The 18,147-nt window shown below is 51.4% G+C and overlaps 1 protein-coding gene across 1 annotated transcript in view; it reads left to right on the top strand.

Annotated features, from left to right (window-relative positions):
• GABBR1 (gamma-aminobutyric acid type B receptor subunit 1) overlaps positions 1-18,147 on the top strand; it is a 168,876-nt gene that overhangs the window by 112,352 nt on the left and 38,377 nt on the right. Inside the window, exons 7-10 of the mRNA XM_083723342.1 lie at positions 3,104-3,264; positions 9,640-9,774; positions 10,735-10,905; positions 15,556-15,657. Of these exons, the coding sequence (XP_083579468.1) occupies positions 3,104-3,264; positions 9,640-9,774; positions 10,735-10,905; positions 15,556-15,657 (569 nt within the window). The remainder of the gene's footprint in view (positions 1-3,103; positions 3,265-9,639; positions 9,775-10,734; positions 10,906-15,555; positions 15,658-18,147) is intronic.

Here is an 18,147-nt window from a genome sequence, read left to right on the forward strand (position 1 = left end):
TGGTGAAAGAACATTGATCTGCAGGGAAGCTCTTTATTCCTTTCTTTGCTTCCGTTCCTTTCCCAGCCACCTCCGCATGTCTCCGTGCCAGGAAAATGTCAGCAGCCAGCAGGGAGGGGAGCTGGTGACATACAGCACCTCCTCCCCGTTCCCCAAAGCTGGGAAAAGAGCCGAGGACTTCACAGTGCGCGCGCGCCCCTCCACCAGTACCACCAAACGCGCGCGCGCGCGCGCACACACACACACGTGTACCACCATCTTTGTATCATCTGGGCTCCCCTTCCAGTGAATCTAGGAATCCTGACCCCCAGTGTCTCTATTCTAAACCAGAAAACTGTTCTCTCCCCCCCCCCCCCCCGCCCCACACACAGCAGGGAAGGGAACAGATCTGATGCAGTTCAAAGCAACTGCTTTTAGCTTGTTTTCACATCAGGTCCCCACCACCACCACTTTATCTGTTGCTGAACTAATATATAGAAAGTGTTTCTTCTGGTCAGCTGGAAGTTGAGAAGCATGATGCACCCCTTAGATGGAGCTCCGTCTGCATGTGGGGCTGGGATCCCTTTGCTCCCCGCACCCTGCCCCGATGGCTGTGAACCCCTGTCCTTCATTCAACTGTTCCTTGTGTCCTCCGCACCTCTCAGACTGCGCCTCTGCTTCTCCCTCGGTATCAACTGTTTTGATCGATCCTATCTGCCTTTTCTCCTCTTCCTCTTCCCCTGCCCCCCCATCTCTGTACATCTCCACAAAGCTTCTCCCATCTCCTCTCCTCTCTTCCCTGCTCTCTCTGCTTTGCCTCCAGACGATCCGTTTATTCAGCATTTGTCCTCGTTTGCTTGCGCCCAGCTTATGCAGAGGTTAGATTACGGGCACTTCCAGGCTCTCGCTTGTTTTGGGGTGGGATCCAGTCGCATATCAGCAAGTTCAGGTTGCACAACTACGGGAACTCTTGTGCAAAAATAGGTAAATGAAATGAAACCCTGATTCCCGAGAAGATCGGACTCTTGTGATAAGGCAAGTGGAGTGACATTTGCTTGGATGCAATGTCGTCGTCCAACCTCCGGACAAACAAATCAGAGTGAACGCTCATTAAATAGCCAGTGTGTCATCTAATCTCCTTGCAAACAATGCCCAACAGCTTGTCCGTCCGGAAATGCCTTACATCCAGGCTTCACTGAGCATTAGTTCAGATCTGTTTGTGGGGCAGTTATGTGACAATGAGCATTTCTCCTGATTTGCTTGCGTCCATTTAATTTATGTGTCTTCCTGTTAGACATTTGCTCACTCCACACTTTTCAGTGAATTTCCCCATCACTTTCCCAAACTACAAAAAAACTCCCAATTCTTCTTTTTTTTAAAAAAAAAAAAAAGTGGACTTGTTAGGGCAACAAAGCCCTTCCATCCACGTTGATAGCGCAAACCCAAAGTTCTGGGATGTGAGTGACTCCCTCCAGAAAAACAGGGAGAGTCTGGAGGCACCTTTCACCAGCTTCTTCTTCAACCCTCCTTCATCCTTGACCCCATCGCTGTGTTTCCTCTCTCTGAATCTCTGCACCCCTGTCAGTTCCCCTCCCTCCCTGCAGCAGCCCAGCTCTCAACCCCAGGTCCATCTTTCCCTGTCTCGTCTACTCCCTTTCTGCCCGGCTTCGCCACCAGCTGCTTTTCCACCCCTTCAGTCCATCTCTCCCTCCCTCATCTCTGCCCTCACCATCTTTCTCCGACATACATAAGGCCTGTGCCACCTCCTTCCACAAACCTCCATGCATCTTCCCCTCACTGGCTCTTTACGCCAGCCTCTTCTCCATCCCCTCAACACAGGCATGTGGGACACCTGTGGCTCTCCAGAGGATGTCGGTTTCCAACTCCCATCAGCTCCACCCAGAATGGTCAGTGTTCATGGGAGCTGGGCCCCAGCAAGACCTGGAGCTAGCCTGAGGTCCTTCTAGTCTTCCTCTTTTTAGTATACATGCCCTCTCTCTGATCATCCATCCACTTCTCTCTTTCTCCAGCTGCCTCTTTCTCTCCATCTTCCCCTGACTTTTCATTCCTTGGGCCTCCGTTGCCTCTTCACTCTGAGTGTCCTTTAAGCATCTTTCCTTACCAGCCAGATTCTCCCTGCCTCCTTCCCTTTCTCTCCATCCTATTCTCACTTCTCCACAGTCTCCTAGCGCTCCTCCACCACGTGCTCTTGCTCCATCCCCCACCACCACAGGCCATTTCCCTCTCCTCCCGCCCCAACTCTTTGCCCCTCATTCCCATCCACCCCTCTTTGATCTCTATTCTGATCCTTTCTCCATTTCCAATCTATACCTCTCAGCGCCTCTAGCCACCGACCCCTCTTCCTCCACCCATCCCTGGATGTCTTCTGCTCCTCCATCTCTTCCCCGCAGCCAGACACGCACACCTGTGCTCCCCGCTTCCTTCACCTGACTTCCCCATCCCTCCATCACCCTGCCACTTTCTCTCCACCAGCGCCCCGTCCTTCCTTTCCTCTTTCTCTCCATCATCCCAAGTTGTTTCCATACCCCCCGTCCTCCACCCCTCTCTCTTCTCCATCACCCCCATCTTTCCCCACACCTCCTCCTGTAGCTCCCCCCTCGCCTCCTCGGCCTCTACCTCCCTCGCCTCGCTTGCCCTGGTCCCCATCCCCACCCCTTTGCGCCGGGACGTGGCGCCGCGGTGGGCTCTCATCGCAACCCCCTTCCCCACCCAGCCCCGGAGTAACGCCGGCTCCGCGCTGACATCAGCCCCCTCCCTCCCTCTCTCCCTCCCCCTCCCCTCCCCGCTCTCCCTCCTCCTCCTCCTCCCTCCTCCTCCCCCTCCCCCCTCGGCTGGCTCGCTCGCCCGCCCGCCCGCCCGCTCGCTCACTGCAGCACCGACGCCGGGCAGCGCCATGGAGGAGCCGGCTCTGGCGCCCTCGCCGCCGCCGCACAGTGCAGCCAGCGCCGCCGCCGCGCGCCCTCGCCGCCAGCGCCGCCGCCGCCCCTGACCTCCGGCCGGCCGCACACCATGGCCTGGCCCGGCCCGCGCCCCGCCGGGGGTGCCCAGGCGGCCTTGCTGGTGCTCACGGGCTGGCTCTTGCTGTCTCCCCCGCTGGGCGCAGGCAAGAAGAGGCTGCACATCGGCGCGCTCTTCCCCATGACCGGAGGGTGGCCCGGGGGCCAAGCCTGCCTGCCCTCGGCCCAGATGGCCCTCGACGACGTCAACAGCCGTAGGGACATCCTGCCCGACTACGAGCTGCGCCTCGACCACCGCGACAGCGAGGTGAGACGACGTTGCGACCCGTCCCAGCCTTACCCCACCCTCCCAAGCGCCCCCGGCCCGTTCTGGGGCGACACGTGGGCATCGCTGCGGGGATGAGAGGCTCTGGAGGTTGGCATAGGGGGACGGGGGGACGGCGACATCCCATCACACTGGACGGGCAGGATGGGGGGCATCGGCAGGGGTTGGTGGTGAACCTCCTGGTGCAAGTGCAGCGAAGTGAGCCCTGGGTGGATGGACTCGCAGGAGTAATTGAAGTGCTGGGGCTGGTCTGCATCCTTCCACCCACTCCCTCGCAGATTCCAGAGGGGCACGGAGAGCACAGGTTGGGCTGGGAGATCTGTCCAAGGGCTGTCCATCCTTCCCACTAGAACGCCCCTGGGAGAAGGGATGGATGAAAAGACCTTGAAAGTAGGAAGCAGATGTGTGGGAAGGTGTAGAGACAGCCAGTTAGCACCCCATGAGAGCTGGGAGGTGAGGGGCGAGGGAACTGGCCAAGGCCGGAGGGATGCAAGCTTGAACGGGGCAGTGCCGCGGACGGTCCCCTTCTGCCCCCTCACCTTTCATGTGGGGCCAGAGCACCTCCTTTGGACAGAGAACCTTGCGGTCCCATCTGCTGCCAAGAGAGGAAGGCAGAGAGGGCTGGGGGGAAACTGGGCATGGGGAGGTTTGGTGGGCTCTAATCGGAAAAGGGGTGTTGGGAGAGATGTGCCACAGAGATATATCGGGGCTTTGGGAGAGATGCAAGCCAGGGTTGCAAAGTGGGGTGATTGGCCCAACATGGCAGCAGCAGCAGTCAAGGTGAAAAGGGAGGCAAGAAGTCTGCAAAGGGAAGAAGCAGTCTCAGCAGTGCATGCAGAGGGAGAAGAGTCCTGGGGGCCGCGATCAGACGTGGAGCTGGTGGGAAGTGGGGGGGGGGCTTCCAGGGACGTTGATGCGAGGTGGGTTGCACGAGAGGAAGATTCGCGTTGAGACTTACCAGGTGACCCACTGATGGTGTGGACAGAAGGAGGCATAGGGAGATGTGCTCCCTCCCGCCCCATGCTTTTTCCCTTGCAGGACCTCGCTTCTGTCAAGGGAATGGAGGGATCAGCATGCAGGCATGGTGCTACTGTTTGTGGCTATGGGAAGAACAGCATTAGATCTGTGGGTGTCAATGGAGTCCTGTGTGCCAGGGCTACAGAAGGAATCCTCTCTCTGTGTTGGTTTCCCCTCTGGCAATATGGACCAGGCTGTGGGTGATGACTACTTTGGTGGTCTCTAAGGGGAAGACTGTCTCTTGGAATGGGATCCAAACGAGAGGTCCTAGGGGTGGGAGATGGGATGATGTGGCACCAAGGTGGTCGCCATTGCCAGTGTGGATCGGTTTCCTGGGGTAGAGATTGCAGGAGGGCAAGTGGTCCCTTTGAGAGGAAATATCTGGAGCTGCCTTATTCAGAGTCAGATTATTGGTTCCTCTGACTCAGTGCTGTTTGCACTGTCTGGCAGCATCTCTCCAGGGTTTCAGGCAGGGGACGTTCCCAGCCTCACCTGGTAATGGCAGGGATGGGACCATCTGCAACCTTCTGCCTGTCAAGCAGATGCTCTTCCACTGAGCCGCAGCCCAGGTGAAGCTCACCTGCCCTTGGCTCTCCGTTGCCTCTTCCTAGAGCCGTGAGCTTGATTAAAGCTCGTTTCTGGGATTGCTGACCTCTGTTAAGAGTACTCTTCTTTAACCTTGGGTCTCCATACATTGCTGGACTACAACTCCCATCATTCCTACCACTGGCTAAGTGGGCTGGGGATAATGGGAGTTGCAGTCCCGCTAGATCCCCAGCCAATTTACCCAGTGGTGGGAATGGGGATCCAAGGTTAGAAATTGAAGAGAATTCAACAAGGAGTTATGGTGACAGGAGGTGGAGGGCGGTGGAAGAATCCCAGCATTGGTTTAACCCTGTCAGTTCTTTCTTTCCTAGAGGTACCTTTTGAACCAAAGTCATAAATGAATTTTCCCGCTCCAGGATTGTGTGTGTGTGTGTGTGTGTCTCACAGCCAGTATGAGACAGAATTAAGAGGGGTGTGCAAATCTAGAAGGCACTGCAGCCTCCTCAAGAGGCAAACTGTCCAAGGCCGGACTTCTAACTTGGCCCAGGTCTTGCCTGAACTGGGAACCTGTCCCAGGGTCTCCCCCTGAGCTGCCAGTACAGTTGCAGGCAGATCTGGGCCTCGAGAAATGCTCAGCCTTCTCAGGCATGCTGCCCTCTCCCTCTCTAACTGCTTTACTGTATTTTTGCATATACGTTGTTCTAAGTCTGTGTCCTGCGCAAGTGGGACTTAGCCATTTAGGTACGAATGCAATGGAACGGCAACCAAAGGTTCTGTCCAATTTGATTCCACAAGCAAACAGCATAGTGGTTTGTTCAGCCAGATTTTGCCACGTGCTCTCTCTTTCTCTCCCGTTCTTGTTTTTTTGTTTTCTTTCCCTGCGCATTCATGCCTCTGTGTACTCATTCACTCTGCCTGTTCTGCGTTTGTGCCCGCCGTGTGTTTACAGGAACATCAGAAGCGTCCTCGTTCTGAGTCAGACCATTTGTCTTGCCCAGCTCAGTACCATCTATGCTGGCTCTCAGGGGCTCTCCAGAGTTTCCAACAGGGGACAAAAACACTGACTGGCAGCCGCTCTTCAGGGTTTCAGACAGGGAGCCGTTTGTAGTCTTACCTGGAGACGCCAGGGATTGAACCTGCGACCTCCTGCTTGCAAAGCAAAATGCTCTCCTGCTGAGCCACGGCCCCTTTCTCAAAGGGGCTGGTGTTCCCGCTCTAATGTACCTTGTGCCATTCTTCAGGTGCCAATCCTGTCTGGTTTCCAATACGTGCATTCGTACCTGTTGGCAGTTCACCCATGCTCCTCAACACCCACCCAGCTCTTCACACTTCTGTCTTCTATGTTCAGTGACTTTCAGGAAAGCAGTAGGACACCTCCCTCGAATAATGTCCAGGGGTAGCCGTGCTTCTAAGCACCAGTTGCTGCAAAGCTTAGGAGGGAAAACGATTCTTTTGTTTGGGTCCTGCGTGCGGATTTCCCACACGCCTCTGATTTGATGACCTAGTTGGGCTTTTGGCCTGATCCAGCAGGCCCTTCTTCTGTCTTCATCACCAGTTTTCTCTGAGCATCGAAATGTGCCAGAGGTCAAGAACAAGAAGAGGAACCCAACTGGCAACACAAGGGGGTGGAGAGAGAGGAGCTCTCACTGTATGGCTTCAGCCTTCTAGGGTTTCATCACAGCCAAGCAGGGCCTGGGAGGAAGCCATGCTCTTGTTGTTGTTGCCAAGCTCTTTGGCTTTCACTGGTAGTCCTGGAAAGGCCTTTGAATTGGAGTTCTCAGTTTCCCAGGTTGCAATAAAACCAGGCCACATTGCCTCATCTCCCCAAACTGGGAGGTGGCATCTGCTGGAGTACGTACCATTGGCCCTCTGAGTGGCAGGTGCCTGTAAATTGCTTGCATTGCCCTGAGCATGGTCTTTTTAAAAAAAAAAAATTATTTATAAAATTTTCAAATTTAACAATAAATGAAAAACATTCCATTTGAATTATACATCCAATTCTAATCTTTCCACTTTCAGACTTCCTTCAGCCTTTCTGGAAATTTTCATGTTTTCACAATTGTTCACATTTCTTGCATCTGTATTGTTTTGTTGTTGTTTTTAACCAAATTAATCTTAACAATTATTATAAAACAATATTTCTTTCCATTATTATCACAGAGCTTCTTGAAAACCTACAAATGTTAATTGAGCTTCACATATATTCTTAATATACTCTGTAAATTTATTCCAGTCCTCGGTAAATCTCTGGTCTCGCCGGTTCCGAATTTTCCCCGTAAGCTTGTCTAGTTCTGCGTATTTCATCAACTTCATTCTCCATTCTTCTGCCCTGAGCATGGTCATAGGTAAAGACAGACCTCTCTCTCTGTGTGTGCAATCTTTTCCAAGAAGGCCCAATTTGCAGCGGACTTGAGTTTGCGGCTCATGTTTTCGACATAAGGGAATGAATCGGACCACAGGCCCATGGAGCCCAGCATCCTGCTGTCACAGTTTTTTGCTCTTCTATTATGGGCTGTGTGTTATTCTGCTGCAAAAGGCCCCCGAGATCAGTGGAGGATGGGTGGCACACAAATTTAATAAATGAAATTAAATTCCTGTGGGGAGTCCCTGAAACGCAACAGCCGCTCTCCCCCTTCACTTGCAGGTGCAAGCAACGGGCAGACTACGGAAAGCCAAATCGGCTTCCAGTGCGCATTCCGTGGCCACTCCGCCTTCCACGAACACACGTGCCCTCCCACTCTCTGTCTGGCTCTGCCCACGCTTCTTGCCAGAAGTGGCGTGTTCTTTCCACATCCAGCGCTGTGCACCTCACCCTAAGCGCCCCCATCTCTCTGTTCACCCACAAAACCGAGTCTGCCGCCTCTCCGTCTGTCCTGCCCGTTTCCTTGTCCTCAGCCATCGTTTCCAGAAGCGCTGCTCTCTTCCGTGCCCGATCCCCAAATTCACAGCCACTCATCCATCCGCCCCTCCGTCAATCTCTGTGGTCTCGTCTGTCCCTCCTCCCACGCATATGCATCAATCCTCGCCCCCCCCCCCACCCCGAAAAAAGCTGCCTTTGCTGTGCCGATTCTTCTCTATTCTCTCACTCTTCGGTTACCCTGGGTGCTTCCTGGTCCCCCATCCGTCCTGCGCCCCGCGTTCCTCCCTTTGTTCCCTCCCAATTGAAGCCCCGCTCCCTGGCGCTGACAGGTTGCCGTGGCAGCGCCTGCGATGGGGTTGCCATGGAAACTGATCCTCTTTCCCGGGCGGCTATGCCCTGAATAATTCATCATCCCCTTGCGGTGGAGGCGCACAGCCAGGAGCAGTATGGGCAGCCCTGGCGGTTCTTGGAATGGGGGGGGGGGGAGTAGAGGGTGGGATGCCTAGTATATTTGCCCAAAAAGAGAGAGAGAAAGTGCAACGCAACAGGGCGGAGGTCAGGTGGGGTGTGTGGGAAGATCTTAGCTGCACAGAAAGGGAGAAAGGCGTTCCTTGTCTCTTTAAGTCCTTCGGAAGCGGAGGGTAAATTGGCAGCTATATTTGGGAACCTGCCTCTCCAAGCTGCTGCTCAGAACGCCGGCAGGCCACGTTTTTCTGTGCTGTGCTTGTGGATGTCGAAGAATGGAGCCTCCATGGTCAGGGACAGGATATCTCCAATCCCCATTGGCAGGGGAGGCTGGTCTCCCATTATGCTGTGCTGGTGGAAGAAGGGGGTGCAGGGGCAGCCCTTCCGCTGGCCATTAATATCAGGATCAGTGCAGGAGGAGATGGATCCCTTGGCACGAAAAAGCCATCCCTTGTTATGCAACGGCTTGGCCTGCATTTCCTCCTGCCCCATCTTTCATTTTGCACAATGGCAACAGAAAGGTGGGCAAACCAGCCCCATACAAGACCTAAGGGAGGAGGAAACCCACCCATCAAAATCTCAGCAGCTGTTGAAAAACCTGCACAGGGTCTGGCTTTGTCATCTTACGTTTTTGCAAACAGAGGGACCATTCTGCCCCCGCCCTCACATATCCCTTGCTGCTCAGGGCAGATGTGTAGATGGCCTGTTTAAAGGAAAATAGCTTTCCTTCCCGGTTCCTGCATCAAACCAAGCACTCTGGTCCACCGCTCTTGGCCTTGTTCCTTAAGCCCTGAGCACTTGAGGCCTCTCCAGATGTTTACGCTGTTTTCATAGGGTGGGGATAGGAAAAGAAGGCATTTGAGAGGGGGAAGCTCATCTGCAGCTCTCCCTCTCCCTCTCACCAGCCATAGGAGTCAAACCAAGGAAACACAGTTGAGCCCTTGCCTGAGAGTGCAGGTTAGCGTTGCACCCCCAGGAACACAGGGAACTATTAGTCTGTCTCAGTCAGTAATGCACTATGCTGGGGGTTAAACTTTTTACATGCACAGCATCATGTGCTAGTTATCACAGTCCCCACACCCCCAGGGCCTTTCACCTCTCTGTTCGTCAAGCTCCCTTCTCCATCCTGCAGATCCATTTTGCTAGCAAAGCTTCTTTCATGCCATGGCACATCGCTTTGGCCAAATTTTCATGGCCACCTGACCCTTTCCCATCCTGTCTCCACCGCTGCCTTCTCAAGCACTGACCTTCCGTGCCTGCTAAGTCGATGGCAGCTCTTTTGGACAGGAGCCACGTCCTGCGTCCGCGTCGTGTACAATGCCTAGTATGTGATTTTAGCCTTTCCCCCAGCTGTCTCCTGGGCTTGTTCCCCCGAGTGTGTCGGGAGTGTTTGCGTGCAGGTTAGGGATATACCGTACGTTGCCACCTTTGTGACGGGATTTGTTCTCTGTCCGCCCCACTCCGTGCAGTGCGAACCAGGCGTGGCCACCAAATTCCTCTACGAGCTCCTCTACAATGACCCCATCAAGATCATCCTCATGCCAGGCTGCAGCAGCGTCTCCACCCTGGTGGCCGAAGCAGCACGCATGTGGAACCTCATTGTGGTGAGCATACCTTGCACTTTGTGTATCCGCTTGTGTGTGTGTGTGTGGTGCCTGTGGATTTTCGTGGGGAAGGCGTGTCTCCCCACGAAGCAGGGTTCAGCTCAGTGACCTGTTTTCAGAACTGGAAGCTGTAGCGAGAGTGCCTCTGAGTGTGTGTAGAGTGCACTTCTGTAGACACTAAGCTAGCACAGCCCACGCCTAGGATTGGGAGATAAGGTTTCCGGGTGAAGCTTCTCTGCGGGGGTGGGACCCCCACAGTGGGTGCTTCCAGACAGTCACACATTTTCGGTGGGATTCAGTCACCCACCAGCCGATTGGGTTAAACCATTATAGCTGTTTAGAAGGTCTTGTGCAACAAAGAAAAAACGACCGGATTGTTTGCAGTAAGGAAAGTGGCAAGAAAACATGTTGGAAATATGGGAAGCGGCGCTTGCTTTGACGCAACGTCCTCTAACACCCCCGCAAAACAAATCAGAGCAAATGCATGTTAAATAGCAGGTGTGGTGCTACCCACCATTGGCCCTCAGAAGACAATGTGGCCCTTGGGCTGCCAAAGGTTTTATCCGTTCCTGATCTAACCCCCCCTGCAAACAAATCAGGAAGAAGCTTCAATAAACAGGCCGTCTGGAAGTGTCTGGCATCCACCGCCAGCACCTCTAGAAAGCAGGCTTGAGAGCAAGGCCCTGAGGGATAGCTCAGTCGGCAGAACATGGGACTCTTAATCTCAGGGCCGTGGGTTCGAGTCCCACGTTGGGTGAAAGATTCCTGCATTGCAGGGGGTTGGACTAGATGACCCTCGTGATCCCTTCCTGATTCTGTGATTTGAAGGGTTGGGTGGTGTCTCTGTGCCAGAGTTAACGATGGGTGGGAAACTTTGAACCCATAGACTGAATGAGGCCGGTGTTGGCGGTCTCAGCCTTTTAAAGCCCTGTTTCCCGTCTCTTCCTCCTTTCCTTGCAGCTGTCCTATGGCTCCAGCTCTCCAGCCCTCTCCAACCGCCAGCGCTTCCCCACCTTCTTCCGCACGCACCCATCCGCCACTCTGCACAACCCCACCCGCGTGCAGCTCTTCAAGAAGTGGAGCTGGACCAAGATCGCCACCATACAGCAGACCACAGAGGTGTTCACCTCGGTATGGAGAGACCCCAGCCCTGAGCAGAAATCCCCCACCTGACACACCTTTCGGGCATCCTGGGACATCCTGCAGCATTGCCCAACCCTCCCCCCCCCAAAAAAAACCAGACAGCGGTGCTGCTTAAGCACTTAAAAGGACCACAGATTTGATAGGGGAACGGGTGGTGCTGTGGTCTAAACCACTGAGCCTCTTGGGCTTGCTGATCAGAAGGCCGGCGGTTCAAATCCCAGCAACAGGGTGAGCTCCCGCTGCTCTGTCCCAGCTCCTGCCAACCTAGCAGTTCAAAAGCACACCAGTGCAAGTAGATAAATAGGTATCACTGTGGCAGGAAGGTAAACAATGTTTCCATGTGCTCTGGTTTCCGTCATGGTGTCCCGTTGCACCAGAAGCAGTTTAGTTCTGCTGGCCACATGACCCGGAAAGCTGTCTGCGGACAAACACTGGTCCCCAATATTTGATTGATTCTGGCAACAGCCAAATACAGAGTTGCTTTTCAAGGGTTCCCATTAAGTTCTGCGGCACCAAACAAATGGGCTATATTTTGTGGAACACAATAATCTTCTTGATACTGTGTCAGAGCCAATCTATTCTCTAGTGCTGGCAGCAACTCTCCTGGTTGTTACACCAAACTGGGGCTGATGGATGTTGTGGTCCAAAATATCTTGAGGGAACCAAGTTGGGAAAGGCTGTTTTAAGGAGTCGTTTATCTACGGGAACTGATCTTGTGGATTCCCAAACCTCAGCAGGCTATCAGAGTTTATTTGTCTCATAGCACAAAAATCCCTTCTCTGAGCTGCACATGGAACCTTGAGGTTGATCATCCCCAAACACAATCCAACTGAAGTTCATCATCTTAAAAATCCTCATCCGTATGTGATGCTTTATCCTGAACACACACAAATCTATGCACCATACTGTAATATTAGAACCTTGAAACTTTCAGCTTTCTTTCAAAATAAGTTTCTAGTCCTTATCAAGACCCAAGTTATCTTTAAGACCTTATTTGTTTGTTTTACTTTCAGTGCTTCTAAACCTCACTTTCATCTTAGTAAAAAAGAATCAGAAGGAAGTAGGCAAACTAAAAACCACAGTATTACAGTAAGAACGATCTAAGATGTCAAACACATCAGCTTGTGCTTGATTAGTACAATTGTATCAATATTATGCAGGCTGTTAATGGGACACGGGTGGCGCTGTGGGTTAAACCACAGAGCCTTGGACTTGCCGATCAGAAGGTCAGCAGTTCGAATCCCCACGATGGGGTGAGCTCTCGTTGCTCAGTCCCTGCTCCTGCCAACCTAGCAGTTTGATAGCATGTCAAAGTGCCAGTAGATAAATAGGTACCGCTCCGGCGGCAAGGTAAACAGTTTCTGTGTGCTGCTCTGGTTCGCCAGAAGCGGCTTAGTCATGCTGACCACATACCCGGAAGCTGTACGCTGGCTCCCTTGGCCAATAAAGTGAGATGAGCGCCGCAACCCCAGAGTCGGCTACGACTGAACCTAATGGTCAGGGGTACCTTTACCTTTACCTATCAATATTATGCAGGCTGTTAATGTGCTGGGTAATATAAGCAGCAAGGAGAGAGGTCTCTGCTGCAAGGAGCTTCCAGTCTGAAGTTAGGCAGCTGAGAGAGAGGAGAAGAAAAGAATGAGATAGGAGAGGCATGGATAAAACGAAAACAGGAGGAGGCAGGGATGTTGTTAGTCTGCCTCTAGACTGCTCTCTCTGGCATGAAGCATATCTCTCGGTCCCTTTTTCCTACTGAATCTTAATAAATGTCATCTAAGATCTCTGCCGAGTGCTGTTCCCTCTCCAAGATGTCCTAAGAAGAATTACCACTTCCAGTTTCAGACAAGGAAATCGCACCGACAAAAGAAATGGAACATTTGTACCAGCTGCGCTCCGACATGTCCATCACATTAATGCAAATGTTAGGCTAATGAAGCTATTTTTGTGTGGACCGCGATAAGCAAATGGGCTGCAGCCCTCCGTGCCTCATTGTGGTACATTTCCACAAGCTCCCAAAGGCTGGGCAATTCTCCTGCAGCTGAAGAAACCCCTTTGTCTAATCTCAGTCCTTAAAAAGAGCCACTTAGAAAATTTGTCTGACCATAGTTGTGCTGATTGGTGCAATATGTGACTGGTCACAGAAGCCATCCCATGGTTCTTACAGAATCTTGGGTGGAGCTATTATTATTATTATTATTATTATTATTATTATTATTATTATTTACACCAGGCTCACAATGCAGCACAGATTCCTGTACCGTTAGGCGCCAAACTTCCATGTTACATTCGTCATGCATTTTCGAAAGTGTGCTTAAACGAACTGGTTTTTTTTATTTTGGAGAGAGAGGACACGCTCCTTACTTTCGACACCTGTATAGCAAGCTGCCTTTTACTGAGTCAGACTATTGGGCCATTGGGCTCAGTATTGACCACATTGATTGACAGCAGCAGCTCTTCTGGGTTGCAGCCCTACCTGGCAATGCCAGGAACTGAACCTGGGACCTTCTGCACGCAAGGCAGAAGCTCTGCCACTGAGCTATGCTGCACCACCCTTTATCCAGTGGATTTTCCTAGGCAGTGAAGGCCACCACTATTGCTTTCTGTTAGATAAAAATAAATAAATGAATAGATTATGGCTCAGTGTGAGGAAAGGGCAGGGCTGGATTTAGGTTTGATGAGGCCCTAAGCTACTTTATATGTCCGGCTATCCTTTGTCCACAAATTGTCACTGTTTTTCGTGCTGAATATATGCTATATGGTAATTTATGGACCTAATAGGTCCCTAAAGCCATTTGCACATGTTGCCGTGCAACCAGTCCATGCAGAATGTAGGCACCCTATGTATAGAAATCAGCAAACCAATGATATATTAGGGAGCAGGTGGGGCCCATTACATCCTAGGAGCCTACACAACACAAAACAGTGTTGCTTTATGTAGGTTTTATTTGTGTTTTATCTTAAATTTTGGAAATGTAAATCCAGGTGTTTTTTCCCCTTTAAATTTGTTGTGGGCCCCCAAGAGAGTGGGGCCTTAAGCTATAGCTTGTTTAGCTTATACCTAAATCCGGCACTGGGAAAGGGGTTGGGGTTGGGACAGTAAACACTTCTCCTCACACTCAGAACTTTTCCTCCAGAGACTCCTGCCTGTCTCTCGCTGGCTGATAAAGGATCGCCAGCAAACTCCTTGTTATCCTCCTCCTCTCCTACTCTTGTCAATTAGCTTTCCTGTCCTGCCTGTTACTCTGCCTAGGCCTTTACTTGCAAACAGGCTATTACTCACAGCAAGCAAATAGCCCAGTGGAGAGCTAATAGCTCGGGGGCGATTCTCATTACACCAGTGCAAGAAGGAAAGGATATCTTTTTGGTAACTGCTATGCTGCAGTTCCTGTCTGGTTTGGGGGTGGGGTGGGGCCCTTACATTGCCTCTTCTTTATCACCATCCTCATCCTTCTTGTTTTTTAAGCACATTTAACGTAATGCGTGGGACGCAGGTGGCGCTGTGGGTTAAAGCCTCAGCGCCTAGGACTTGCCGATCGAAAGGTCGACGGTTCGAATCCCTGTGGCGGGGTGCGCTCCCGCTGCTCGGTCCCAGCGCCTGCCAACCTAGCAGTTCGAAAGCACCTCCGGGTGCAAGTAGATAAATAGGGACCACTTACCAGCGGGAAGGTAAACGGCGTTTCCGTGTGCGGCTCTGGCTCGCCAGAGCAGCGATGTCACGCTGGCCACGTGACCCGGAAGTGTCTCCGGACAGCACTGGCCCCCGGCCTCTTAAGTGAGATGGGCGCACAACCCCAGAGTCTGTCAAGACTGGCCCGTACGGGCAGGGGTACCTTTACCTTTACCTTTTAACGTAATGCGTAATTTGGCTCTTAAGAGGAGCCAAATTAGCTGTCACCTATGTTTTGACAAAATTGGTTTTGTTTGCCATGGAAAGAGGCAAGGATTTATGGAGAACTCCTGCCCAGTGAAGCCGTCCCCTCTCCTTCAACAACAACAACAACAAAAGGTTTCTGAATATTTTTCAGGTATTGCCCTATAGCCACAGGGGCTAGAAAATTTTCCAAAATAGAAACAGATTCTCAGGAAGCTGCATTTGCTGTTGGATACAAAAGGTGGCGTTGTGGGTTAAACCACAGAGCCTAGGACTTGCCGATCAGAAGGTTGGCGGTTCGAATCCCCACGACGGGGTGAGCTCCCATTGCTCAGTCCCTGCTCCTGTCAACCTAGCAGTTCGAAAGCACATCAAAAATGCAAGTAGATAAATAGGTACCGCTCCGGCGGGAAGGTAAACGGTGTTTCCGTGCACTGCTCTGGTTCGCCAGAAGCGGCTTAGTCATGCTGGCCACATGACCCAGAAGCTGAACACCAGCTCCCTCGCCAGTAAAGTGAGATGAGTGCCGCAACCCCAGAGTCGGCCACGACTGCACCTAATGGTCAGGGGTCCCTTTACCTTTGCAAAAGGTACTTTACCAGTGAGATTGTAGAAGCACAGGGAACGTGCATGCTGATTTTTAAAACCCTTATCCTTAACCACCACTGTATCCCCTATTTTAGCATTGTTTATACGCTGAACCATTGTTCCACTCCAACACCACCTATTCCTTCCTTATCTCTGTGCCTCCTTCTTCATTCCCATAGACCTTGGATGACCTGGAAGAGCGAGTCAAAGAAGCCGGGATCGAGATCACTTTCCGCCAGAGCTTCTTCTCTGACCCTGCTGTGCCTGTCAAGAATCTAAAGGTGATCCTGGCTGCGAGGGGGTGGGTGAGGGGTGGGTGCGCACTGACCACAGGTTTAGAGATCCCTGTTGGCAGGGAGGGCAGAGGGACTCAGCTTTGCTTCATCCAAACCCTCTTCAACAAGGGTGGGTGGGATACAGTGGTACCCTCGGGTTAAGTACTTAATTCGTTCCAGCAGTCTGTACTTAACCCGAAGCTGTTCTTAACCTGAAGCACCACTTTAGCTAATGGGGCCTCCTGCTGCCGCCGCGCCACTGGAGCACGATTTCTGTTCTCATCCGGAAGCAAAGTTCTTAACCCGAGGTAATATTTCTGGGCTAGCGGAGTAAGTAACCTGAAGCGTATGTAACCTGAAGCCAAGATACCACTGTATTTGGACTGCTTTGAATCTCTGCTTTTTGTATGTGCCAGATCTGTGCTTTTTGCTGCCTGGGACAGTTTCAAGCTGTTGTGGGGTAGGGACGGGCTTGTGTGGAGCTGTGAAAAGTTTGGTCCCAGTGTACATATCGCAAACGGACAGCGGAATCCTAGACGTGTTTGCTGGAAGATAAGCTCCAGTGTCTTCAGTGGGGCTTTCTCCCGAGTAAGTGTGCTCTGGGTGGCAGCCGCAAGGAGGGTTCATAACCACGAGCCACATCCCTTTGGCCTCGGCTAACCTCTAGAGCAGGCGTTGTCAACCTTTTCAAACCCAGGGCCCACCTTTAATGCAAACATGCGTTTGGGGACCCACTTCTTAATCGTTTGACATATATCTGCAGGGTGATACTTCTTCTTCTTCTCTGGCGATCACTCATAACCGAGTAAGATTGTCTTCCATAAACATGGTTTTAACAGTGAGTCCGTAAGTGACTGTGGAGGCCAATTCTGGATCCACACATCCTTCCACAGTGGGGACATTGGTTTCCGGGCGGGAGTTGATCACGGTGTGGATTTGCCAAGCGTGCCTTCCTCTTGGCACATTTCTCCCTTGCGTCCTGAATTTGAGTGTCTTCAAAGTCCATGACACCTTTGGTATAGGCTGTCCTCCAATTGGTGCACTCGCAGGCCAGTGTTTCCCAGTTGTCGGCATTTATACTGCATTTCTTTAGATTTGCCTTGAGACAGTCTTTAAACCTCTTTTGTTGACCACCAGCATTACGCTTTCCGTTTTTAAGTTCGGAATAGAGTAGTTGCTTTGGAAGACGATCATCAGGCATCCAGACAACATGACCAGACCAACGAAGCTGGTGTTGAAGAATCATTGCTTCAACACTGGTGATCTTTGCTTCTTCCAGTACACTGGTGTTAGTTCGCTTGTCTTCCCAAGTGATGTGTAAAATCAGGGTGATAGTGCTGCTGTTGAGACCCACTTGGTTCAGACCTTGTCCTGCAGGTGGGTTTTGACCCACCAGCTGAAGAAGGGCCCTCTAGAGAAATGAATCGTGTTGTATCCCCGCCTGCACTCAGCATCTCAGTAGCGCCTCCTGGACAGCCATCTTTCTTTTTAGCCCTGGGAATGGAGGGTTAATTGACTGAAATTTTGAGAATGCCCTTGCTGTGTGTGTGTGGCAGTGTGTTAAATTACCCCAAGTGACAGAGTGTGTGTGTATGTGGGGGAGGTGATCGGGTGGAAGGAAGAGTGTCAAAACTTTCTTGCTTCCTTGTCCCAGCCCTCATTACTTGGCTGGCTACCAATGATGCTTTTTTACAGTTAGGGTTGCATCCAATCTTAGTCCCATTCAGAGCAGATGCTTTGAAATTAATAGATTGGACTAATTTAGGTCCCTGCATTTCAGTGGGTCCACCCTGAGTAAAACTTAATTGGATGCAACCCTTAGATTTTGAAAACCTATGCAGAATTTTTTTGGTGTGTGTGTGTGTGTGTGTATTCAGTTTATAACAATTTAACAATGTGTAACACTTATACATTTGCAATCTCATAACAGAGGAAAGAGAAGAAAAAGAAAGAAACGGGGAGCGATAAAGGAACTATGAGTTAAATCATGCAACATTTCTTAGATACGTTCGTTAACATTATCTGAGTGGCAGTTTTCTAATTATAAGAACGTAGAGATTCCAACGAGCCTGGATCAGGGATGATTTAATAGATTAAATGCTTCCTTTATTAGTACAGTCGTGCCTTGGTTTTCGAACAGAATGTGTTCCGCAAGTCCATTTAACTTCCAACACGTTCGGAAACCGAGGCATGGCTTCTGATTGGCTGCAGGAGCGTTCTGCAGCCAATCGGAAACAGCAGAAGCCATGCCGGATGTTCGGCTTCCAAGGCAAAGTTCGCAAACCAGAACACCTACTTCAAGGTTTGCGGCGTTCGAGTTCCAAGTTGTTTGTGGACTACGCTGTTCAAAAACCAAGGGTCGACTGTATATGCGAGTTAGTGAAAGCTTTTAACTAGAAGTTACCGATATATTATTGAAACATGGATGTTGCATTTGAAATGCATGGCTGCTCTTGTATAATTGGAATGCTTTTGGATTAAATTTTGTAGATATTT

Source organism: Podarcis gaigeae (assembly GCF_964106915.1).
Source record: "Podarcis gaigeae genome assembly, chromosome: 2".
Lineage (NCBI taxonomy): Eukaryota > Metazoa > Chordata > Lepidosauria > Squamata > Lacertidae > Podarcis > Podarcis gaigeae.